At 41.2% G+C, this 25,711-nt stretch overlaps 1 protein-coding gene across 1 annotated transcript in view; it reads right to left on the bottom strand.

The window, feature by feature from the left end:
* Cad96Ca (tyrosine kinase receptor Cad96Ca) overlaps positions 1–25,711 on the bottom strand; it is a 53,385-nt gene that overhangs the window by 13,936 nt on the left and 13,738 nt on the right. Inside the window, exon 2 of the mRNA XM_072298159.1 lies at positions 2,609–2,847. Coding sequence (XP_072154260.1) covers positions 2,609–2,847 — 239 coding nt within the window. The remainder of the gene's footprint in view (positions 1–2,608; positions 2,848–25,711) is intronic.

Genomic DNA, 25,711 nt, shown 5'->3' with positions numbered 1-25,711 from the left:
AATTTTCCTGATTCGCGCAATATTTAAGGTAAAGTTATCCTAAGAAAATGTGAAAACTATGTAAATTTTGAATCACCGCAATCGTATATTTTCCCGGTTTTACCGATGATTGCTTCTTATTCGTCCAAAACAAAACAAACTTACTACCTGTTTGTCTGTTATTGTTCGACGATGACGTTCTCTGCGAGAACGCTGGAGGGAATATCTCGCCCTCTGAATGTTGTACAAAAAAAAAAAAAAAAAAAAAAAAAAAAGCATGAATATTCCAAATAAAGCGACCTCTAACGGAAAAATACAGCAGTAAAAATAGCAATTCTTCGGATTAGTCCAGCTGTTCAATGTAAAGCGTTATTTGTTGAGACACATGCAAAATTTACAAAACGTGGCTTCAAATTTCATTTTGTGAGAGGTTCGCCCACGTCTTCAATCAAACAAATATTACTGCACTCAGAATATTTTGCGGTGCACTCTGCGAAATGAAAGCACAGTGTAGGCGGTAACTTGTGCTTACTTACGAATCCTTTTCATGTGCATCCTAGCCTTTCGAAATCCCCCCAGAAATCACAAATACATATCATCTGAAATTTGAAAATCTATCCGTCGCAGGCAATAATAGTCAAATTCGACATTTTGTCAAATGCCGAGGCAAAACGTCAACAAATATTACGGGGATTAAAAATTTTAGTTCCTTTGCTGATTTTAGACTAAACAATTGTTTGCCTTGGTAGAAAATATTTCACCGTGAAATGCGCATCATGTGATGGCATCTTCAGTAATTTTTAGCCCTTGAACAATCATTAAATTCAAAATTTACAGAACGTCATAAAATACTGAATTTTTCAAAGTTTGACACTTGCAATACTATGTGGGAAGTTCAGGAAAGAAATATGCAAGGACAGTTTATAGATTCTGCTCACAAAAGGTAAAGAACGTCATAAACTTCGTGAATTGTCGCAGATTTTGACAGTCTGCCATGAAATTGAATATAAAATGTCTGAACAATTTGCTTGCGACCAATCGATTTTTTTGGTACCTGTAAATGTTCATCTAATTTATTTGTTGCGCAGGTGCTCAATGATATCAATGCGCATAATGATTGATTAACAGTAAACTTAAAGACTCACTGACTACTTTAATAGATTGAAACGAAGCTTGTATAAAAATTCATAAAATATTTGTAAGAGAGGAGATACGATTTATTTTATTTGAGCTAATAAGCTCACTAAAAGAAATAAAACACCTGTAGGCAGAGAATATTCTCGAAAATGATACCTATAGACGCAAAACACACTACAGACATCGGCGCTCTGCTGATAAAAGGGCATGGTCATTTTCACACGAGCCGTGGACTTCACGGAGTTATACCGGAGACAGGGTTCATCTTGAAAAATAGTTACGTTCGAGCTTCAGCAGAGCGATGGTATGTTCTACGTCGACAGAGGACTTAAAAAAAAAATCACCATAGGCGACCTATAGTAAAATAGAGTTGAATCTTCGAGTTGCAAGCGGTTTAGACGTCATCTGCTGCTTTCAAGGTTAACATGAACGGTTATTTAAAATAACCTGGGAACAGGCACGCGGATGATGCGCAAGTTTGTGACGCAGCAACGATGTTGGCAACACGGAGAACTGAACTCGACTCGCTGACTCGATAACCGTCATAAATACCTATATACAGGGTGTCTCACTGTGTAAGACCACCCATAGCAGACTTCATTTCAGGCCGGATGAAGTCGGAGACTGCGCCGTCGAAGTGAAAATTGACCCCGAGGAATCCAAATTTCACGGCACCGAAGTCTCTCGGGGGTTATAGGGGGTCGTGACTTTAAAAGTTGGAGCTCCCGTCAATTGTGAAATTAGAATCGAATACAGAAAGAAAGTATGGTCTTGCCTCAGCTCACATCGATACCAAGAAATTTAAAATCGGCCCATTCCTGTGCTAAATATTTAAAATTAAAATTGCGATTGAAATTGTGAATTTTCCTATATTTTATCAATTTGAATTTTCATTGTTTGGCATAATTTTCCCTAAAAATCTACTGGGCCAATTTCCACGTTTTTTGCGGTTATTGGTGGGTAATAACCTGAAGGTTATTAAAATATGCGCCTTTTTCTCTTTAATTTTTTAAAACTGTGATCCGAGAAGCCGCCCAATATGGGCTATGGGTGGGAAGCGCCCCTATGGGGTTAGGTCTCGTAGCAGCCTGGGAAGCACCCGATACCTCCTTGCAATCCAATACTTTCTCCTCAAATAAGGGACCTAGACCTAATCATTTCTTTCCTGTGTATAGGGATCCTCAAAATTTCAGGAGGAGTATTTTTTTTTTTTCAATTTTCAAAGCCAGATGTTGTGTTTTGTTCCCAGGTCATTCCTCAAAGAGACATTCAGATTAGCATTGGCGGATCCTGTAAATTGGCAAGATTGTTTTTTCTCCATTTGAACCTATGGAAATGTATCGATTCCCGGAGGAGCCAAGTGCTCCGACAAGAATCGATTATTTAACATAGGTTCAAATGGAGGAAATCCGGTGTTGCCAAATTGCCGGATCCGCTTATGGAGACTAGGTATTGGCGTTCAAAAGCGACGGAGGTGAATTTTGCGACTTACCCTATCGTGTAGTGATTGGTTGACGGTGATGACACCGGTTTCATTATCGATTGCGAACGGTAAGGGTTTCTGGTTTCGATCCCCGAAATGCTTCTCGAGTCCATATTCCAAGATGTCGCCGTCCGAATCGTCACCTCGGACTTTGGTGACCACGGTTCCGATCTTCTCATTATCCGGTATGCTCCACCTCCTCTCTAGCAGGATCACAGGAGGTGCATTGTCGCTCAATTGGCTGTCACCTGCAATCATAAATAAGTTTATATTATATTAATTTGACGTATTATTCAACAGGTTCTACTTCACTGAAAAAAAGAGGTAGGGGTTCAGTGCCAACTGTTAGATGATATGGACATTCCCAATTAATTGTGGCAATATCCCGATTAATTATGGTAGTATCCCAATTAATTGTGGTAGTATCCCGATAAATTAGGTTACTAACCCAAATGTTGCGGTACTACCCAAATTTGAGTTGCGGTGCTACCAAAATTAATTAGAATTGTTCATATCATTCAACAAATTTGGGTAGTAGAGCAATTTTGGGAGGTAACCCCTGACACTTTTTTTTCCGTGTTGTGCTCAAAATTTGAAACAAAAAATAGAGAACACATCTTACTCCACAATATAAAATCATGAGAGTAACGGGAAACGCATAGCGCCTGAGGGGCTAAGCGGTTCTCGGGGTCGGACTGCAAAGCGGTCGGGGGCGTACCCATTAGTCTTGTTATAAAAAATGTACCATTACCAATTATTTCTGAGGATGAAGATTGAAGATTCCAAAAGATGAATGAATGTGTTGTATGTTTTGACTTTTGACTATTGCGACTGTCCGCAAAAAAAATTTTGTTTCATTCTATCTACCGGTGACCAATGTTAGAGCGATGAATATAGACGATGCGATGCGTGCGCCTGCAATCGAGCTGTTATGCAATATGCGCTCCGGGGTGTTAGAATAGTTGCTCGACGTGTTTAGCTGCACGCCCGTGCCTCCGCACTTCTACCTGCCAAACAGTGGCGAGGCGTGAATGATCGATTATCGATATTTCCCCATTCGAAGCTATGGCGAAGAATCGATTATTAAGGTGTTTGTTGCGAACACCCTGTCTATCGATCCTTTTTCATAGGTTTAGATGACAGATTAATTGATATATCGCAAAGTACGCGACGCCACTGCTATCAAAGCTTCTTCGTCGGCGGTTGGAAGATCAGACGTCTAGAATGCAACAAACATTATTTGTCTAGAAATTGTTTAGGTTGTGGAAAATGTGATGTATTTAATATTATTATTTATTATTTTATAGCCGGGAGGTTTCAAGAGCGCATGTGCATTGTGTATCCGTTACATACCTCCGGTGATTTTTCCATTCGTTTTGTGTTCCAATAACGATAGACATACCTATTAAGAGTGGATCATTCTCAAAAAATGTACCTGCCTTGCAATCATCTCGATTGTAATGACTCCTTTAAAATGTATTGGTATCATCACTTATGATTTATACTCCATCATTTTAGTGTCCAAAGTAAAAAAATTAAAGTGTAAGGTATTTCATAGCTGAAACCTACACACAACTGACAATCAGCTTAAAACAGCCATACAAATTTTTAATGATTCTCTTGATTACTTGGCGGTGGAAAACACCTTTACAGTATGGTTTTAAACCATAATTTTAAAGTTCTTAAAGAGTGATCCACAGAATAAGCTACCTTTGAAAGATGAAAGCTTGACCTGAATTTCTGATCATAAAAATGACAGAAAACGGGTAGAAAATGATGTCCTGATGAATTTCACCGCGAAATAAATATGGGAAAATGGTTCGAGCTTCACGGTAACCTCAATAGGGCAGAATGACTTTTGTTCCTCACCGGGAGCTAATACATCGTTGCGAAAATGGGGAAAATATGAGAGAGAAATGATATCATTCTCACGTGAATGGACGAAAAATCATGCACAATCGAGAATGAGTGAAGGGCACGCGAAATGGATCGGGTACTCTTCCGGGATTACTCCACTCCAACCCCCCCCCCCCCCTAATCATCCACCGTATTTACAATACCGCACTGTCGCGCTACGGAGAAACTCCGTATGAAAATTCGAATATTGCAAAATGCATGTCGATAAAATATTTGAGTTCAAGGAAAGTTATTGATATTGTTCCGTGAAGTTTTCACAGGCTATGTATTTACATTACGAATAAAATTCCCTCAAAAATTTATGTAGAAACATCAAAAATTGTTCCTGAAAAATCGTGCTTTATCAGATAAAATTTGACAATGCCCGAAAGTTCATGGCATCATGGTTCCATGGCAAGGCAGAATACTGCACCCGTGAAACTGCAATTCGGAAGGGTGAATGTGCGAGGGAATTTAGCTGGCTTCGACGTTGGCTCGTCTCGAAGATGTGTTGGAGTATTTGCTTTAGTTAAAGGGAAAATCAACAACTCATCTCATCGGAATCAACTTCAAGGCTCATCTAAAGAGCCAACCCGAACCAGTGAGCTGATGTGATTTTTAACATCACAAAGAATCTTTTTGAAGGGAGTTTTCGCGGGATGGAAAGAAAATGAGGAAAGGAGGAGACGCGGAAGAACTGAACCTGACATGACTAACTCTAAATACAACTGATTTTAAACGGAAAGTCTATGTATTTAAACATGCTCGGAGAAGCAGCAAATATACAAATAAAAATAGAATTGAAAGTAATGAAAAGAATTTAATCTGTGATCATTATGCTTCGAATTTTTTGGGCGCTTCTGGGTACCAGATGCGCCCTTTCCAGCCGTTCGACTCCCCCGATGTAACATGTACTATACTACATACCGTTTTGCCTTATGGGTAATGACGCCATTCTGGTACACCCGGGAAAATTTGATTTTTTTCTGCATCTGGTATTCGTAAAAGTTTTCGTGAAATGTTTTGCTTTTAAGCATAACAATCTCGCACGGACGTATTACCTGGTTAAACTATTTTGGGGCTTCGTTATGCTTAAATGCCTCATATTCGAGGTTGTAGTTTCAGATTGATTCGAAAAAATCACGAACAGTCACGTGATCTCTTCATTTTAGTGACGTATTCCTGTGCTATTTTGTGATTGGTTCATTTTCTCGGCGCAGCATCGTCAAGCGTCAGCTGTTTGCGGCTCTGGGTTGAAGGTTTACCGTTTAAGGTTATGTCAGAGAGAATAGAAGTTAGAGGCCCGACTCGATGCTAGGTAATTGAAACAGATGCGCTCGCAGCGCGCTCGCTGGCAACGTACGCAACTACTATTTTCTATTGTTTTCCAGAGACTAGCGGCGGGTATGTTGCTGCCGGACCACCTTCACGTAGGCAATTTGTTATACATCGTCCGTCCGCAATACTCTCGCTTGGCCGTATGAAAACGTTCCTCGCATGCGCAGTGTTAAAGAAGCGCCCTCCAACGCTTTGGCGTTGGAACTGCTTGTTATTATTTATTTCATCCCTGAGGCCATTCGGCATGCGCCGTCATCGGAACACATCGGAGTGGAATCATCGGAACACAAGCCCGTTCTGAGCTGAGAACTGCACGGTTTCACCCCATTTTTGTCCCTACGGCCCTGCGCTACCATGGTAAGGAAAAACGCCGTATGAGTCTTTAGGCGTTGACAAATTTTCTTTGAGAAAACCCGAATTTTCTGGTAAACTTATGAATATTTTCCTCCCAATTTTTCAGATAATTTAGTCCACAATTTTACCTAAAGATTCTAAAAATTTAAAGGAAAAATATTCGTAAATTTCTTCAAAAATAAACATTTTATTGAAGGAAATTTGGCAACTCTCGAATGTTCATACGGCGTTCCTCCTTAGCACGGCAGCACGATAGGGAAGAGTTCTCCCACTCATTCATCGCTCATGTAAGAGTGTAGCTAATTTTTTGGGTGAATCCTTGCGTCATTGTACGCTATAATTTCTAGAGCTCATGTTAAAATAGAGTTACAACTTTATGTCAGAGGAGTGGTGATATCTCCAACGCAACGGAAAGTCCAAGAATGAGAAAAACTGCATAAGTAATTGTTTCCATAGGTTTCTCGCTTCATGTCTGACATGCCTCGTGTTCAAGGTAGGAGGTGTTTTATGAAAAGCAACGGCCATGTGGGCGCAAGCAGAGCCGCTATTCTGCACAACGCCAAAGAAAAACGCCGTATAAAATTGGACGTATTTAAATGAAAAGGAAACACATCCATTGTAGCGTGTGCCCTGTCATGCATGCACTCTTATGGATTTCAGGGCTCATGTCAGAGTGAGTATGGTTCCTTTTATTGATTCAAATGCGTCCTACTATCGGACGCTACCAAATTTCTATTGATAAAGCACAAACTCCAGAACCTTTGGAACGATATCGCCCCCTTCCCAACTTGTCAGAGAATTTTATTAGAAATTTGATGTAAACCATCGGAAAATTTCAAGGAAAAACATGCATAGCTTTCCTCAAATACAATAATTTAATCGGAATTTTGGCAGCATTCAAACGGAGCCTTCCTTTTGTCCGACAGAATTTGTGGATGAGAAAGTGTAGTCCGGGCGACTATGATTCTCGATTTTAAAGTTTCGATCAACGAAATGTGTGGAGGCTCGTCAGGGAATAATCGCAAATCCATCGCCGTCGCCAACGAAAGACAAGAGAGGATCAATGATATTCTTATTTACTATTAAATATTTTTATTTTGTCCATCGCATTTGTAATGAAGTTAAGGGGAAATAGAATTAAAGAGCAGTGAAAAAACTTGGGCTCATGTGGAATACAACATTTTTCGATTTAATTATCTGAAGTAATCGATCATAAGAACTGACGTCGGTTTGAGTTATCCGAAAGTTCATGATATTTTTCATTTTGTGACGGCAGAAGAAAGAAGGGCGATTTGATTTATTACTTACTTAACCAGAAATTTGGAGTTGTGGAGAGGGGAAAAATCAAGATTCATTCTGTTCAATGATCTTTGAATGTCATAAAGTTAGTGCCGCAGCCATCGCAGTCCAGGGCCGGACTGACTTGCTTGCCGCCCATGGGCCGCCTGTATTTTTCCGCCCCCTTCTCAATCGTTTTGAAACATCAATAAAAACCACCAAGTGAACGTGCCGGAGGGGGAGGGGTGCATAAGACGCGTTTACTCGTGTTGGACACATTTTTCGCGAAAGCCCTGTCAACACTACTAGCAAAAATTCACGTAACTTGGCGCGAAAGTTAAGTTTCGTAAACCTATCTCTGTGTGGACAAGGCCTTCGATTTACAAGAAATGAACGAAAATATTATGAAAGCACAAACATAAATGTGCTTTAATAATTTTAACTTCCGCCGCCGTACCGTGTTTGGCGCAATGCGTGAAGTATTCCTAAAGTCTTGCATGCGCTATGCGTTTCACGCCGACCGCTGCTGCACGCACTAAGTTTGACGCAATGCGTGAAGTATTCATGCAGTCTTGTAGGCGCTATGCGTTTCACGCCGCCCGCTGCTGACCGTAGCGACCGCACTATCTTTGACGCAATGCTTGAAGTATTCATGCAGTCTTGTAGGCGCTAATATGTGTTACATGCCGACCGCCGCGCCGCGCCGTGGGTTTCTCCTGTTCATCTCAAGTTCTCGTCATCATTGCTCCCTGCGCCGCGCTCTTCCAGGCCAAATTCCTTGTTCGGTTTCTCTCTTAGTCATAACTCGACTAATTAGGTGCTGTCTATTGTATCACAGGAAGACGACAAAATTAGAGATATACTCTCGGGAAATGAGAGATTTTGTCACCTTTTTTCGTTTGTAATTTTTTCTCAGAATCCGACTTTTCTTTATAGCTATATTTAAAAAACTGCAAAATTTGCTGCCCCCTAAATTTGCCGCAATGGGCCGCGGCCCATGTGGCCATTCCCTAAATCCGGCCCTGTCGCAGTCATAGAACCATGCAGGAGTAATTTTGCACCTTTTGTGAACGTTAAAATAAATAGTAGTTCCTACATTTCACCTCTAACACCTCTCGCGCGAGAATGCAAGGGCTTGAGCGCAGTAAAAAGATCAAGCAAGATTCGAAGAGGAGGAAACGACGTATGAACTTCCGGACATTGCCAAATTTCTTCGGATAAAATACGGATTTCCTTTAAAATTTGTTGATATTTTTCTTTGCTTTGTTCAGAAAATACTCTCCATAAATTATTCTAATTATTTGAATATGTCACGAAAAAATGGACCACATTTTGCAATTAGAGGTAATATTTCTGACTCACTTTAAGAACGCTTTTTTGTGCTTTTAATGTTATTAAAGAGCCAAGTGCTACTTTTTTCCTCGTTTATTTTCCTCGTCTTCTTCTCTTTCTCCTTCTCCTTCTTTTTCCTCTCCTACGTTAACCTCCGTCTCTTTCTTCTTCGTATTTATATGCTCTTTTCTCTTCTTCCTTCCTTTTTCCTCCTCGCTGTCCTATTTTCCCTCACCCTCCCTTCCTTATTTTTCCCGTTCCTCTTCTTGTTTAGTCTGCTTCTTCTTCTTTCATCTCTCTCCTTTTTTCTTTTTCCCTCTTCCTTTCCTCCTCCTTTTCGGTCTCTTGTTCTTTCTTCTCCTCTCCTGTCTATTTTTCTTTCTCTTTCTGCGTCTTTTCCTCTTATTCTCTTTTCTACTTCTTCCCCTCTCTTTTTCCTGAACTTCCACTTTGACTATCTCCCCTCCCTTAGGTTAATGGGAGCTGAACCAGAAATTGAGTGTCCTCATCGCTCTACACGGTCCAATATTCATAGCTTTTCTTAAAAAGAAATGTTTCATGAGAGGCAATTTAGCAACGTGAGGGTAGCTTTTACGGCGTTCTTCCCTAGCCCGGGTGAATACTACAAGTGCCATTAGGCACTATCACTGGTAACGGTTGGATAAGAAAGTAGCAAAGAGCCCGAGTCTAGAATTCCACTAATTATTGCGAGACAAGTGATGCGATGAGTGTCTTCACTAGCGCACTCTCGCGGCGTATATAGCACAGATGAGACGCAGGACCACTTTTGACTTTATAAAATAATGTCGTATCCTTGGCGCTTGACCAAACTTTCATTTTTCACGATGGCCGCGACCGAGATCGTGTGCGCCGGAGATCAACTTATTCCTCGAGGAAGATAAGGAGGAGTAATTATAACGATCCTACTTGCTCACCATTAATCTCGCGTATTCGCTCCGTTGGCGCTACCGTATCATTCCGGCCGCGGCTGGCCAAAGCTCAATTAGCGCAGGTTGTGTTTTATGTAAATACTCCCGTTTGTTTCACTTAATCATTTTGGTGCCCCACTTGCGAGCAAGAATATCAACAGCCGTGCGTATGAGCGCACGCACGACTCACTCCATCTGGGTAACCTCGATGATAATTCGTCTACCGAAAAATAGATTAAAATCGCGCAAGAGCAGCAGTATTTTCAATAACATGCGTGTCCTACAGGGACTCTAGTCTCCTGAATCAGAAATTCCCGACTTGTGGGTCATTTCATCTGTGACCTTGCATAGATTCGTGTTAAAAAGTATGAGAAATTATCATCGCTGAGATTGATAGGTAGCCCACAAAATGTCCTCTCACTAATAATCATATGGTAGAAAAAATACAAAATTTTCTAACTACAACAATTTCTACATTTTTTTCTCGCCCTGCAAAATTTTCAGTTTGCAGATAGGCGGTATTGTTTCTTAGCCATCGATATGTATAAAATATTTCCGCTCTCGGCAGAGAATTAGCTGAGTAAATGGTTGGAAGCGAAAGAATCAAACGTCGAGTAAAAAAAGAGAGAAAATGAAAGTGGTGCTACAGAGTATACAAATAATCTAGTGAATATATGCAGGATCATGATCCTCCTCGCATGAGCGACGCGAGCGCGCGCGGTGGTGGTGGGTGGCGATGTGGCAAGAGGAATACATATTTAAAATGTTTGCTTAAATAAAATCAGCGAGGTGAAGCGATTTTTAAGTAAATCCTCTGAGCTACGAGATATTTTGTCGGGTTATTTTCTTACTCTGCTTTTCCCCCGCTCCGGAATGCATCCAAGCCGTTAGTTTACCATCACATGCACCTGCACCCTGTAGCGTGTATTCTAGGAACTTCTCTGCCGTGCTCAAGAAAAACACCCTATGAACCTCCAGGCGTTGCCAAATTTCCTTTGATAAAACGCGAATTTTCTGGTAAACTCTCGAAGATTTTCTTTCCGATTTTTGACATAATTTTGCTCGCAATTTCACCTTAAGTTCCTGAAAATATCGAGGAAATATATTCATAACTTTCCTCAAAAATGAACATTTTATCGAAGGAAATTTGGCAACTCTCGAATGTTCGTACGGCGTTTTTCCCTGGCACGGCAGTTCTGTAGGGAATGCGCAACTCCCTTGCTCGCACTCCTCCTCTGCGTACCATTTATAAAATACGCCCGGTGCGAGAGGGTGAATCCGGGCAAATATTGTTGTTTTCCCTCCTGTCATGAGACTTTCCTTTGTTCTTCTCGTGAATCCTCAGATAAGGTATGGCACTGAACTGTAACGTTACAAGTTTGTCTACAAGTTTAGATCTTGATGCGCCTTTAAAATCTGAAATCGATTAGGGACGAGCCCCTGAATCCTTTCTAGAGCCATCGATAGCCTCTCCTTATTTTTATTTTTTCTCATAGCTCTCATTCAAGGTTGCAATCTCCGAACAGGATTAAATCCCCGAAGCAACCTAAAAATATAGAGAAAAAAGTAACTATTATAAGTCGATTTATTCCACCTCTTAAAATCCAAGTCTCTTTTTTGCATCGATTGATTGTACTTTTAGCGGGTCCATAAAATAAATGATGTAAAATATTTTTTGTGGTGGGGGAAGGTTGAAGGGATCTGACTAGAGAGAGTGAGCAGGGATTAAGAAAATCCCTGGGAAGGCCCTGGCGTTATGTAGGAGTAACCCTTTCGTAAAAAAAATAAGGAAAAAAGGCACAATTTATGCTAATTTAAAACAGGAATATCACAGACAAGCCTGTCGCAAAAATCTGTGTCAAGAAACCGTCGCAAAAAAATGTGTAGAGATAAATTTAAAAAATTAGAGAAGCTCCTATCAGCTTGCTTCAGTTGCGTATTTTGACACCGATTAAAAACTTTTTCATGACCACGAGAAATTCGACAGCCTTGAAGGTAGTAACAAAGCTCGCTACTTCTGAATATTTAAAGTTTCATTCCCTCTTACAGAGACTAGGATTTTACGTGAACGAGGTTTTCCTTTTTTTCGTTTTTCTTCCTTTTGTCACTGCGGCAGTTCTTAATAAAAATTAATGTGGTATACACGAGACTACCCGGCTCTTTCTTCTTTTTAATCAACTCGAGTAACTTGAATTTCTTATAAGGCATTTTTCACAATTATTTCTCTGTCAAGTTGTGGCGCAGCGCTGCACCGTTTCCTGTTACCGTTGCTTTCCGATTATACTCTCTTACGACTCCAGATTGACAATAACTATAAATTCGGCGTTGCCAATTTTCCCCCTCGCACGAGGTTTTCCGCGAATAATTAAATCTCACGTAAAACGTGCACTTTTTCCTAGAAAATCGACATCACAGCGCATCAACGGGTTACACGGGACTGTCGGAAAAATATACGATTTTATGTATGGTTGTGACGTCTTGCAATGTCACGTCAAGTTAACTGCACGAATAATATAAAGAATCCAAAGGAGAATCCGCAGCATTGCCGAGACAACGTGTTTAATGTCAAAGAGTTTAAAAGAGACTTTAAGAAGGATATCTATTACATTTTACTAAAAGCATTTTATTAAAAACGATGCAATTGACAGAGTCGTTACACTCCGTTACAGTCAGTGCCTTTGTATGGATTTATAAAGAAGAAATGCAAATTTCTATTTAAGCACCGTCTGCCTGAAAATGGAATTTCTGGAAACATATTTGCATTTGTAATAATTAAAGAATTACGTAAACGTGCTTAAAAATATGCACGGAAAATTTCAGTTTTGAAGATGGTTATCACAGCCGAGTGCAAAGTTGCCGTTACACGCATACTATTGTTCGTTTATTGAAGTTCCCGTTTTTGACCTGTGCGTAAATTTTGGGTTGTGAACCAATCCAAAGCTTAGTTAAATGGCATTGGCGGATCCGCGGCAAGTTGGCAATATTGTTTTTTTCACCATTTATAAACCCATGAAAATGTATCGATTCTTGAAGGAGCCAGGTGTTCCGCCAAGAATCGATTATTCAAAATGGCTTTAAATGGAAGGAAGCCAGTTGACAACCTTCTGGGCCTGCGTCTATAAACGGGCGAGGAAAATGGAGCAGAATGCCTACAAAAATTTCACGTTGGATTTTCTTGATATTCCCCTGATAATTTAAACGAGATTACGTGCTTTTTTGCGCGAAAAAATTGACAATTTTTGTTAAGACGTAAAATTATGGGGTCAATTGAAAATCAAAAAAGAGACCAGTAGTGCAGCAAAAATGTTCGGAATCCAGATGTTTGTTTACTTCCGGTATTGATCCCCTTTAATTAATAATCCCTATCCGATTCAAATCCGTCGTAAAGGCGTTGGACCGCCCACGGGAGACTCGAGTTAGGTTAGATTGGGTCACGCAACTAAATTAACTTCTCGGCAACGCGAGAGGCGTCACACGGAAATGAAGGCGCGTCACTGCAAAATCGCGCAGATTTCCTCTGCAGCTGCAATTAACGGAGGGTTTCGAGTTTCTCTCCTTCTCTCTTTGGTACACTGTGTACACTGTGTGTTTTCGTGCACAATGTGTGCATTGTGCACGAGTAACAAATCGATGGCTAAAGTTAACAATTGCGCAACTTTATTTTGACGTTGCATTTTTGTTTCATTTTTTAAAAGGAAACCAACCGACCGTTTCTTTTGGAATTTTCCCTTCTAATTAGGATATATTCTAATGAATTTGTAGTAGAATTATTAAACATAACTCAAATCGCATTCTTTAAAAGTATGGTAAATGCTGTATTAATTTACACAAAATTACATAGATTCACGATAGAATTTACCAAACTTCTGGTAAAATTTGTCATACTTTTTTGCACCACGTACGGCAACTTAGGTGCCCGTAAAAATTGGAAAGTTTTACAATTTAGCGACATTTAGCGCCGGAAAGGTCCCCATGTGCGGGTAACCCAGTGTAGAACCTAGAGTCTTCTTCGCGTAGCGCCGAGTTAATCAGAGCACCGTCACGTACCGCAGTTCTGACGCCATGGATAGATTTGGATCATATTTTCATCAGAGCCTCTGACCGTCGTCCATGCTCCACTGTATCAGCAATGAAGGCTGTATTTCATGACGAAATTCGGGAAGTAGGCTCAAGGTTCAGCTCAGAGCCTTCCGGCCCTGAGCCTGGGGCCTGGGGGGTTGTGGAGGCCGCCGTGAGAGAGAGGCCTCCGGCCTCCGCCTCCAGGAAGAGCGGCACGGCACGATGCTGTATTGTGGCAGACTGGCAGCGGCCATGCTTTCTTTCCGTGGCCATCCATCCATCCATCCATCCTGAGCTGCGGAAGATTGACGGCGACGCGAAGGGGGAAGAGGACTAGAGAGGCAGCCTCTCGATTGCCGTGTCGCTCACTTCTATGGACACGAGGTCAACGATCCTATCAGCCTCTCAGCCTCACAATCAGCCACAGCTAGCGGTGTCTGCCGCAGCACTCACAAAAAGGAAGAACCCCGTAAGAACATTCAAATGTTGCCGAATTCCCCCCGACGAGACATTAGGAGGAAGTTAAACATATTTTTCCTTGAAATTTTCAGGCATTCTAGATTAAATTGCGAGCAAAAAAATCTGCGAACTTGAAAGAAAAGTATTGAAAATAGGTTTCCAGTAAATTAGTTTTTCATCGGAGAAAATATGGCAACGTCTGAGGGCTCATACGGCGTTTTCTCTTAGTGCGGCACGAAGGAAGAACGGCGTGTAAGTCTACGGACGCGGCCGAATTTCTTTCGAAAAACAATAGTTTATTGGGAAACTCGTGAGGGGTTTCCTTCCTATACTTCAAGGAATTTTTCTTGGAGTTCGGTAGCAAGTATCTAAACATTTTAATTAAACACTGGAAAAAAAACACATTGGATCTAGAGTCCAGACTCTTGAAAACATTGACAAGAAAACGGACTCTTGATTCAATCAGATTTAAGCTTAAATCAAAAGGAAATCCGCTCAAATTATTAAGAGGCTTGGTTCTTGATTTAAGCTTAGATCTGATTGAATCAAGAGTATTTTTTCTTGTCGATGTTTTTAAGATTCTGAACTCTAGATCCAATGTGTTTTTTTTTTCCAGTGAATATTAATGAATTTCCTCGAGAATATATATTCATTAGGAGGAAATCTAGCATCACCCGATTATTCATACAGCGTTATTACTTAGTGCGCCATAACGTTAGAACATGACGACGAGCGGATGATGTAATCGTTGTGAAATGAAGATAATTCGGCAATCACGCACAATACTCTATCTTCGCTGCGGGCTGATTATTAAAATTTATAGATAGAGTGATATCCAAAGAAGAAAAACTGAAAATAAAGCGATTCTATTGATGGAGGCGGGTGGTTGCAATGGACATAGGAGGTAAGCAGTAGTAGACTAACTAACGGCAACCCACGAAAGACCCTATTGTTAGTCCATCATTTCTCTCCTCAGTCTATAACAACCACCCGTTTTAACCGAGCCCCTTTATGATGCACGTGAGATCCATTTATTAATGGTTCTCCTGGTAATTCTGGTGTCACAAAAGTCAAAAATATGACACAAGCCCTGGTCACTCTGTCAATATTTTTGTCAATATCTCAAGGTTACGATTTCATGAAGACCGGAAGTAACGTCACATCAGTTCATTCTGCAAGATAGTTACATCATCTCCAGTTTGCACTGATCGCGTGACCTTGCGACATTGACAAAAATATTGATACCATGGCCAGGACTGTTCTACTACTCTATGTTCTACCGGTTGCAAAGATAACAAAGTAAAATGGAAAGAAGTCAGAGTAGAGAAGGGAATGAACCGAGCGATGAAAAAGAAGAGAGAGATAATGGGGGAAAGGAATCCGGAAACTAATACGAAAGTTTACAAAAAAAAAGTCTTACAAAGTACATAATAATCTTTACGACCATTTATGACTTAAGGACCCAAAATTCCTTAACTCTCGTGTAATGGAACATACGCTCTTTCTGCGGCGAAAAACAATCTTCTTTCATTGAGCCGGCACCACGGTGAGAGAGCAATTTCGAGCCGGTGCAACTACAAAGCGGTGAGTTTACCGGGTACCGCGCACCGGTCGCTATTGTTTACCGTAAGTAAATACTGCCTTACACCAGTCGAGACGACCACTGCGCAGGCGCGGCGCAGCGCGGCACATCGCTACGAGTTTCCGCTCAACTATTACTTCCCGTCGTTCCCGTTGCTACGACTTGAAGACTATCAGTTCCCCACACCCCGACTCTGTGCTGCCATTTTATTTTATCAAAAGATTCCGAAATAATTCCGATTTCCGTAAACATATCCCGATTTGCCAAAGTTCCGAGAAAAATTCCGAAATACGCCCGGATTATGGTCCGGAGATAGTCAAATTTGATCAAAAAGTCCCTTAATTTGATCAAATAAATGGTCAAACTGTCGGAAAACCGAGAGTTTCGAAGAGATTCCGGAAATAGCTGAAAATTTCGGGGACTCAGAAGATTCCGGGAAAAGTTCCGAGTATTTGAAAAGTTCCAAATTTCGGAATTAATTCCGGGAAATGGCAACCCTGCCCCGACTAAGCAAGAATAGAGTACCTATTTAGACAGAGTATGGCCAATTCGTCGCCTACCTTACATAAGGGTCTAACTACACTCTGTAATGAACCCTGTCTTCCATGCAATTCAACGCTTTTCCGGGCTCATCTCAATGTTTAGTTAGTAGTTACGCTCTTATATCAGCTATGCGACGAATTGTGTGCCGGTTCTTCATTGGTTATGCGAAAAATAGACTGACACGGTGCGCTTTTGGCGGCCAGTTACCAAACGAGATGACGATTTCATGTAACAATTGAATTCCCTCTGGAGGATATCTGATAAAGAATTTAATTATCTGATAGACAAAATCGACTAATTTGAGGTCGTACTAATATAATTATTCGAAGAATACAATGTAAATTGAGTTGATCTAGAAAGAGAGGGTCGGTAACGGCACATCTTGAGTAATTTCTCGTGGAAGGGTTGGTTTTCAAGCATTGATCAACCAATTGGAGCGTTTGTCTATTGACGGCCTTAAGGACATCATGACAGCCTGGAGCTCGTAGACCAATCAAAAAGCGGCACAACTTCATTGTACCGAGAAGATAAGAATGGAATCGCCATGCTCTGTCTGTCTACGCATTGTGATCCGAAAGTTTCTTCCATCCCCTAAAACGTTTCACCTAATTGAGGTAAAAACTTTAAACTTGGGGGATGTTGCTCGGTCAAAGGAAGCTACTTTTTGGCCCCCCTAAAATTTTCAGGAGGCGCCTGGGGGAGGGCAACGGACCCTTAAAATGGAAAGACCCCCCTTGTGATACCTTGTCCAAAAGAACATGAGAAAATACAACTTTTCTCGCAAACTCGAAGCCAATACCTTAAACCGTTTCAAAATTGCGGCACCTTTTCGTAAAAATGAATATTTTATCGGAGATAATTTGACATTATTTGGATGTTCATGCGTGGCGTTTTCCCTTTAGCACGCGGCATGATTCGGAATTCAAGCGGTTGCGAAACGGAAAATTTTGGACAACACTGATCGCACTCCTGAACTAGCACCGGTCAGCGCTTTTCAAGCCACTAAAGGTCATGAGAATAGATATACTCTGACACGAACAGCCACCTTGGAAGATGGACAAGCGCATTTATTGCTATGAGCACACGTACTAGCACATGAAGCCAACAATAAAAATAGAGGGAAGAGTCGAGAAAGAGAGTAAACTCAAACGCAAAAGTACCGTTTTGGCTCATCGCTTTTATAGGTACCGGAATTAAGAACATTCAAGTTTTCCGCGCAGGAAACGCCACCACTACCACTTATACGTTCAGCGATTAAGGTGAATCCAGGGCTCTTAACTACCGTGTATGCATCGCAACCATTTCGAGAAATGACCATTTACGAGCGAAATGTGCGCTATTTTAAAAAAAAAAATCGGATCTTCAATATGTAGATACGTGCCTCAAATGTATTTGGTCAAAATTGAGGTAAAACTTTTCGAAGATACAGGCAGAGGTAATACGAACAAATGTCATTGGTCGACTATCAAAACCTGAGGATGAGCGTTCATGAATGGAGATATTGCATGTGTGAGGAATTCGCGATTTGACTGTTGATTCTTATGTAAAAGTTCGCGAGAAACACGATGGTGCCACTGGTTTTCTCTGAAATCAACTCCCAAGCTCAAAAAAAGCTCTCAAGTTGAGGCCAAAATGGAGGGGATTTCCCACGCTATCCTGAGAGTCCACCTCCACATCAAGACAAACTCTTCATGCAAAGATAGGAAGCAAATACATTGACAGGGCTGCCACTTTATTTGGGAACTCCAAAACTGAAAACACGACAACCCTGCTAATGTATTTGCTCCCTATCTTTGCATGGAGAGTTTGTCTTGCTATAGAGGTGGACTCTCAGGATAGCGTGGGATATTCCCTCCATTTCGGCCCTACTTGAGAGCTTTTTTTGAACTTGGGAGTTGATTTCAGAGAAAATCAGTGGCGCCATCGTGTTTCTCGCGAACTTTTACATAAGAATCAACAGTCAAATCGCAAATTCCTCACACATGCAACATCTCCATTTCGAATGCGTCGCGTTCCTATTTTGTATGCTGTTCCCACTTTTACTATAATGCACTTATGTTTTTTCTTTCAAAATTTTCATGACTGCATTAGTTGCTAAGCGTTGTCCCTTCAACATTTAACTCCTACCCAATTTCAGATAAAGGGAATGATTGATCAATCGATCAAAAGATCCAGTTTCTTCACTTACTGGAAGGGGCCTTCGCTACTGCTGATAGATTGCAGTAATATTTATCAAGAGTGGAGGATTGGATTACGTGTGGTCAATATCCTGCAGCAATATAAACCAAGAAACGATGAAAAAGAAGAAAAAGAAGAAGAAGTATGGCGTCATGAAAATAACCAAAAATAACTCGTTTTGGGGGTTAGGCAAATCGTAAATGAATGCCGAACGCGCTATACAAATCTCCGATGGAAGTTTGACCTTGCAAGGTAAATAAAGCTAAAATTGTGAGTACAGAGAGGGTGATTATCCTCATGCAATTGTTGCACCAATACCTACTGCGCTAAGATTAAGCCCGAAGACGAGGTCTAAAATCGTCGTCTCTGGCATTAGGGCGTACCTGAATTTCTACATGAGCCCCATTTCACGTATAAATTAATGCTCTCTAGGGTTCAAGCGGAAATCGGGATACGCCCCTCTATCAGACGTGCGACAATACAAGAGGTCAAAACTGACGTGGTTGAATACAAGGGTGGGAGCTTCAATATTATAACACACACTCTCGCACAGTCGACAGGGAATTTTAATGATTCAACTTCACGCAATCAATTGATCTCGGAGCGGCTCAAATAGATCGAGTGATTGGTTACACAATTCTCGTATCAAAATAACCGATTTTCACTCAATTTGGGCACACTTCCTCCTCTCTTGAGCGGCGAATATACTTCCTCGTTCCGATCCACATTGCGCACTCTGCAATCTACTAATTAGTTGCAGCTTGTTCGTGAATACGCACGCATTCGTCCGCAACTTAACCAAAACTAATCATCTTAATCACTTGATTTCATTCGAAGACCGATTAATAGAGCCTACAATTAATCCCATCGATTCAGTTGCTCACACCGCCGAGTTGTGTTCAAAAAGAACGCATGTACATTCGAATGCTGTGTTCCCTTCGATAAAATATTTACCATTGAGGAAAGTTACAAACACCTTTAAATCAAAGGTAGAGGAAACCGTGAGACGTATACTGCCGTGCTGAGGAAAAACGCCGTATGAACCTTTAGGGGTTGCCAAATTTCCCTCGATAAAGTACAAATTTATACTGGAAAAGTTGTGAATCTATTTCTTCCGATTTTTGAGGCAATATTGCATGCACCTTAATCTAAAATATCTGAAAATTTTAAAAAACAATATGCGTAACTTCCTTTAGAGAAAACACTTTATCGGAGGAAATTTGGGAACTCTCGAATGTTCATACGGCGTTTTTACTTAGGAAGGCAGTATACTACCGCAATGAATGACGCTATAAACTGTGCTTTTTGGGGGGCAAAATCTGTCAATAAAAATTGGACGTTGAAACCAGGCGTTTGGACGGATCAGAATATAGGTATGTTTTGCCAATTTAAGCTGAAACAACCAAAATGCGATTTTGTAACCAGCACAACTGACCCATTGCATTGTACTCTCGATTCAGTTTCGCTCTTTTCGCTCAAAAAAAAATACAACTGAGAGCTGAGAATAATCGTAAAGTTGCTCGTTTTACAGCATGAGATAAATAAAATTTAAAGAAAAATCGTTCCAAGAGGTTTACTCTGAGGATAACCTACAATACTCAGCGTAATGAAGTCGTGACTATGTTGTAATGTCATGCAGTCGTAAAGTGAGTTCGGCCGGTTTAACAATCGGATGATATCCCCTCAATATTTCCTCAAGGGCGCGATCGCTATACGTAGGATACCTGTAGCTCCATAAGCCAACCCGTCCTGAAGGCTGAAGGAGCCTGTAAGGAGGCCTCCTTACCTCCCTAAATCCATTTTTCCACTGGGATTTAAACGCAAAAATCAGCAAAATGTCGAACAGAAACAACTGCGCAGCCATAATCTCGTGAAAAATATTGAATTGTTTGAGTTCATTTTGTAACCTCGAGTCCTTTACCTGTCAAATGAAAATTTGAATTGAAATATTCCTCACCGCGTCGGCAGACTTACGACTCTATTTCCCAGTTTCCAGTTTTGAATCCTACCACCCACCACCCCCTCTCATCCGAATTTTGATCTACGATCACTCCACTGCAGCTAGTGCGCCCCCTAGGGTCTTGCATGACCCTCATTACGGATAGCATCGTTCGATTGAAAGGGGCAGAGGTAAAGCTAGTCTTGAACGATACACATCGAGTCAAAATAGCAAGAATCGCGCTATAACATTCTGGGGGGGGGGGGGGGGGCAGAGGCCTGCCGAATAAAGGGGGGGCACTGAGGCGGGAGGACAATTTCACTTGTGCCGACGCTTGTTGCATTTAATTTACTCCAGCGTCCTTGGCTCGCGTGAGAGAAAGTACGCGGCACGGCACGGGAGCACAGGAGTCACACCAAGAAGTCGGCATATTTCTTCATTTTCCCGAATATTCAGACGCCGTACAAGCAAATACTCCCCACGACTTGGCAATCGCCACGAGAGAATATTGCCTAATGGTCGGAACTCCCCGCGTCACGCCACGAAAACCGAAGGAGGATAGACGAATTTTTCCAGGCGCGCGAATCGGCAATGCTGGCCGTAGTGAGTATTGACCCGGATATCCTTTATTCAATGGTCCTGACGTCACGCGCCGTGGACTTACGACTAGAACGACTCGGCAATATTTACTCTCTCGCATTCTCCGTTGTGATCTGCAGCTGTGAGAGTGATTGTGGAGGCTTGGTTACAGCCGTCAACGAAATACAGAACATAATAATAGGCCCGCACGATGAGAGGACAAGGGGGTCAGGTGGGAGCAGGGGGGTTAGGTGGGAGCAGGGGGGTTAGGTGGGAGCAGGGGGGTCAGGTAGAAGGAGGAGGGAGTTCAGGTAAGAAGGAGTCAACCTTGACGGAGGAGCCACCAGGATTATGATACACGAATCTTGCGTCACCCACCACGGCAGTTGCCGCATGCGTAGGGCGCATCCTAACATGATCTTTGACCCGCCCACGATGTTGCCATTTTTGGTCCGGCACATCAGAAACGTAACGGCACGCCACCGCTGCTCATAGGTTCCTTGAACCTTCCTCGCTGAAAGTTGTCGAGACAAAATGTCTGTAATTATCTCTTCTGCAGGGAAACGCAAAAATGAGTCGGCAAGGTTCCTGGACCTGGTGGTTTTTCGGCACGAATGGATACTTTGGCTGGCTGGTCTTTCGCCACGCTCTCTTTTCAGCACGAGGGTACTGTATACGGACTGTATTTTGCGATTTGGAACTATAAATTCGAGCTCCTCTGGAAAAACACTTATGTGCATTAAACCAATGGCACATACGTTGTTTTTAAACCGGGCTAGAATTTATAGTTCCACATTGCAAAATGTAGTCCATATGATGGCACTTGTATTGCATTCATCTTGTTCGATAGTGGCTCGATGTATCATTTAGTTCAAAACACTAGAACATAACCTTAAACCAAAATTTAAGGATTTAATTTGGATAAGCTTAAAATGAGAAAATTCCTAACAATTTCACTTTCCATTGCCATTTGATACTCGAAAGAATAAAGGACCCGTTACCTTAGATTTCTGAATAGACTTTTGATGCTGTGTTTACATATTGAACCAATCGATATCGATACAATCTCACCTGTTTGATGCATCGAATACGATCCATTGTATCGCGGTCAAAATTTGAGACGCGGATCAGAGAGGGTCCTGATTGGAATAAATGGGTGAGCACGTTGAAAATTAAGAGAGACCCTGCGAAAGTACAAAAGTACGGGGTAACAGAGTGATCGGCGAACTGACTTTAGGCGGGAGTAAGCTCCAATGAGCAATCGAATTCCTGGTTGCACTTACCATATTCTTGTGTAAAATCTTTCACAGCACATAGAATGATAACAATAGTTTGATTATTTTACCCAAATGAAAATTTTATCAAGCGAGGTCATTGTACTCGTATACCCTTTTGCAAAGAGGAACACGATCTTGGCCACACCCGATGGCTAAAACCAAGCTTTTCATTTCCACTCTTTACTTATTAAATGTTCTTAGGTGTGGCACAGACACTCGCCATTTCCAGAGACTAAAAACTCTAAGAGACTTATTTGTTGAGGGGAATAATAGTCATAAAAGGTCAGCTGATCTGCCGTGATAGCGAAGAGTGTAAAAATGAAGTTTTGAGAAAACGGGCTCTGGAGCATCTGAACTGAAAATTTTATTGAAAGGAGCCTCCGTTCTTTCTCAAATTATCACTAATCGTCCGAAAGACTACTAGACTAGAAGTCGTTTGGATGATTTAAAATCGACTGATTTAATTTCAATCACTTATAAGGGTATTTTTCATTTTCATACTTGGTTATTGTTAGGCAAGATATTGTTAGGCAGATTATCGTTAGGTAAGTGACCTACTGCATGCGTTCGTGGTCGCGTTTTGGACGCACAACAAACACATTTTCAGATTAGAAATCGGCCGAAGAGTGTGGTACTTTACTTGAAAGCACTGTTTTCATTGGCTCTCTGGAAGAGCATTGTCACTTACTGCTGCTGTATTGCCTGAAACTGCGTCATTTTTTGCGCACTTACGGCTTTCTCATATGTCTCGTTTTCATGAAAATGTGATGAATTTTGCTGCTTTAGCTATTTCAGTGATTTCATCTAAAAGAGATTAGACAAATTCTGAAGGAAACTCGATTTCAAAAATTTGACCCTTACCGCTCTCTTTGCTGTCACAGCAGTGATTGCCGTCGATAAAAACAATATTGAAAACTGCTGTTTCCCAACACCTGCTGTCGGGGCTCAGCTTAAATTAAATTTCTGCTCTTAGCACATTGAACATTTTTGCGTTTATTAAAACATCGAAGAGACGAAGTCACAGCATATCAGAGTGAACGGTTAACACAGCATGATGACGTCAGGATAAAAGTTACCAAAAGGCCATAAGAAGCTTATTTACGTTTTAATAAGCGCTTTAATAAGAGCTTACTAATTTTTATTACTTTCAAAGCGAGCTTCAAACATAACGAAGTATGATCGGAACCTTTTATGAATTCCTGAATGACTGGAATAATAAGATCGAGGGATAGAGTTTCCATCGCGGGCAAAAGTTTTTCTTCTTTCCGGTGCAAATGCTCCTCCTTGCTATTCGAGACTCAATAAGTTTCATTTCAAACCCCTCAGAATGCTCTTTTCTTTATTAAAGTGATTCGGTACCGCTGATATTCGGTTTCGCGATGACTTTGGCCAAAGTCGAAAAAATTTAAAACCTAAACTTCTCTAGTCTGAAAAGTGTTAGCTATTTTTGTCTAAAATATGCGCCACTCTTAGAAATAAAATGATACTTGTTCGGTAACATTTTCCTCGGAGCTTCTTTCCTCTTTCATACATAGCACACGATCCGATACGCTTAATATGACGCTTGTTTACGATTCGACCCGCTCCACGGAATATTCAAATTTTTTAGGTAGCTCGCGAAAATTCGCCTTAGAAGAGTTCGTGAACGACCTCAGGACTTTAGATAAGATGAAATGTTCCCTGATTAGAGTTGGCTTTTCAGTCAATTCAAGTGAATTCTGACAGAACCTCAATCATCAGCAAGCTCACTTTTGAAAAACTCTATCCGTATCTTCAAGTACCGACGTCATATAAAGAGCCCTTTTAAAGCGTTTAATGTGCATTTACAGACACCATTTTGCGATAAAGAACTTATGAAAAAAATTTATGAAAAAATGAATACTGAGGGCAATAAATAGCAATCCATATGTGTTAGTGTACGCAACATAGGCACCCACGTGGCCGAATAAGTGTATCGCCGAACACGTTTAAGGAAGATACAAAAACTATCCTTTAACCGAACGCGGAGAGGTGATTTTAACGTATTTGCAGTTTGCCTACAACTTTTGGGGTAGGCAACACGAGCTCCTGCGTGGTCGAATAGTGGTATCATGAAATGCAATGCTTATTTGGATCACGTACATGCATAAAAAGTGACTTTAACGCTTAAATAGCTCTCCTGCAACTCCAATTCTATGAAACAGGAACCATCTGATGGCTGAATAGTTGGATCTTGTATCAATGGTTTTTCTTATGCGCGGGAAATTGAAATTGATCGTAGCCAAAGCAGAATGAAAACCTTAATACGTATCTTGGCAAGGAGTTAAATTCAGCTAATTCGCTGCGCAAAGCACGTTCTATCTTGAGGGGGGAATATGTATGTATCAGAATGCTTAATGTAGCCCATAAGGCCTTTATACCTAACATGATGGTTCATTGTTGGTCCATTTGACAACTAAGTCTTATCGTCATTAAATTGTGTCTGGCGACCCTATATGTCATGGACTTGTGTGAGATTAGACTTGACACACTCTTAATTAAGTGCTCAAATCGTGTCACTGCGAAAATAGGATTGGTAGACACGGCATCAAAACTGCGTGAGTCTGCTACTTAATGTAGATGACCCCACGGACTCAAATCGATTTGACAACGACTCGACGCGTCTCAATCAAATCAACCCTTTGCGGTGATTATTGAAATTGAAGGACTGAGGGATAGACAAAGAAGGAAAGGAGAAAATAGAGCAATCCTATTGGTGGAAGCGGGTGGCTGCAATGGATAAAGGAGATAAATAATAGACTAAACTGACGGCAACTCACGAGAGACCCCAAAGTTAGTCCATCATTTTCCCCGAGTTTATATGTACCAACCAACCGTTTCAACCAATAAGATCGCTCATCTCCCCCTTGTCTCCTTTTCGCTTCCTTTTCCCTTTCCGCTTTGTCTATCAATTTCAATAATCAGCACACTACATACATCAGTCTGCACCTGAAGGAATCAAGCATGAACGTATCCCAACACTTAACAGGTCTGCATCTCCTCATACTGATTCTTCTCAAGTTGTATTTATTGAGGACACTTGTCGGACTGGCAAAAATATCCTTAGATCTACATTCACCGGCATACCTAAAATGTAGGATCAGATACTTGGGACATATTCTACTGCGCGCATTAAGTCATTACTTATAGGTATGATAATTGCCTAATTAGCCAAGTCATGATGTATACATTCAACGAAGGTTATGATCTCTACGTTGGAGCGGCTCTATCAGCCTGCCGTGCTGAGGAAGAACGCCGTATGAACATTCGAGAATTGCCAAATTTCCCTCGATACAATGTTTACATTTGAGGAAAGTTATGGATATTTTTCCTTGAAATTTTCAGGAAATT

The sequence above is a fragment of the Bemisia tabaci genome, chromosome 3 (genome assembly GCF_918797505.1).
Source record: "Bemisia tabaci chromosome 3, PGI_BMITA_v3".
Taxonomy (NCBI): domain Eukaryota; kingdom Metazoa; phylum Arthropoda; class Insecta; order Hemiptera; family Aleyrodidae; genus Bemisia; species Bemisia tabaci.
The sequence above is the reverse complement of the archived record's forward strand: the minus strand, read 5'-3'. Positions and strand labels throughout refer to the sequence as shown.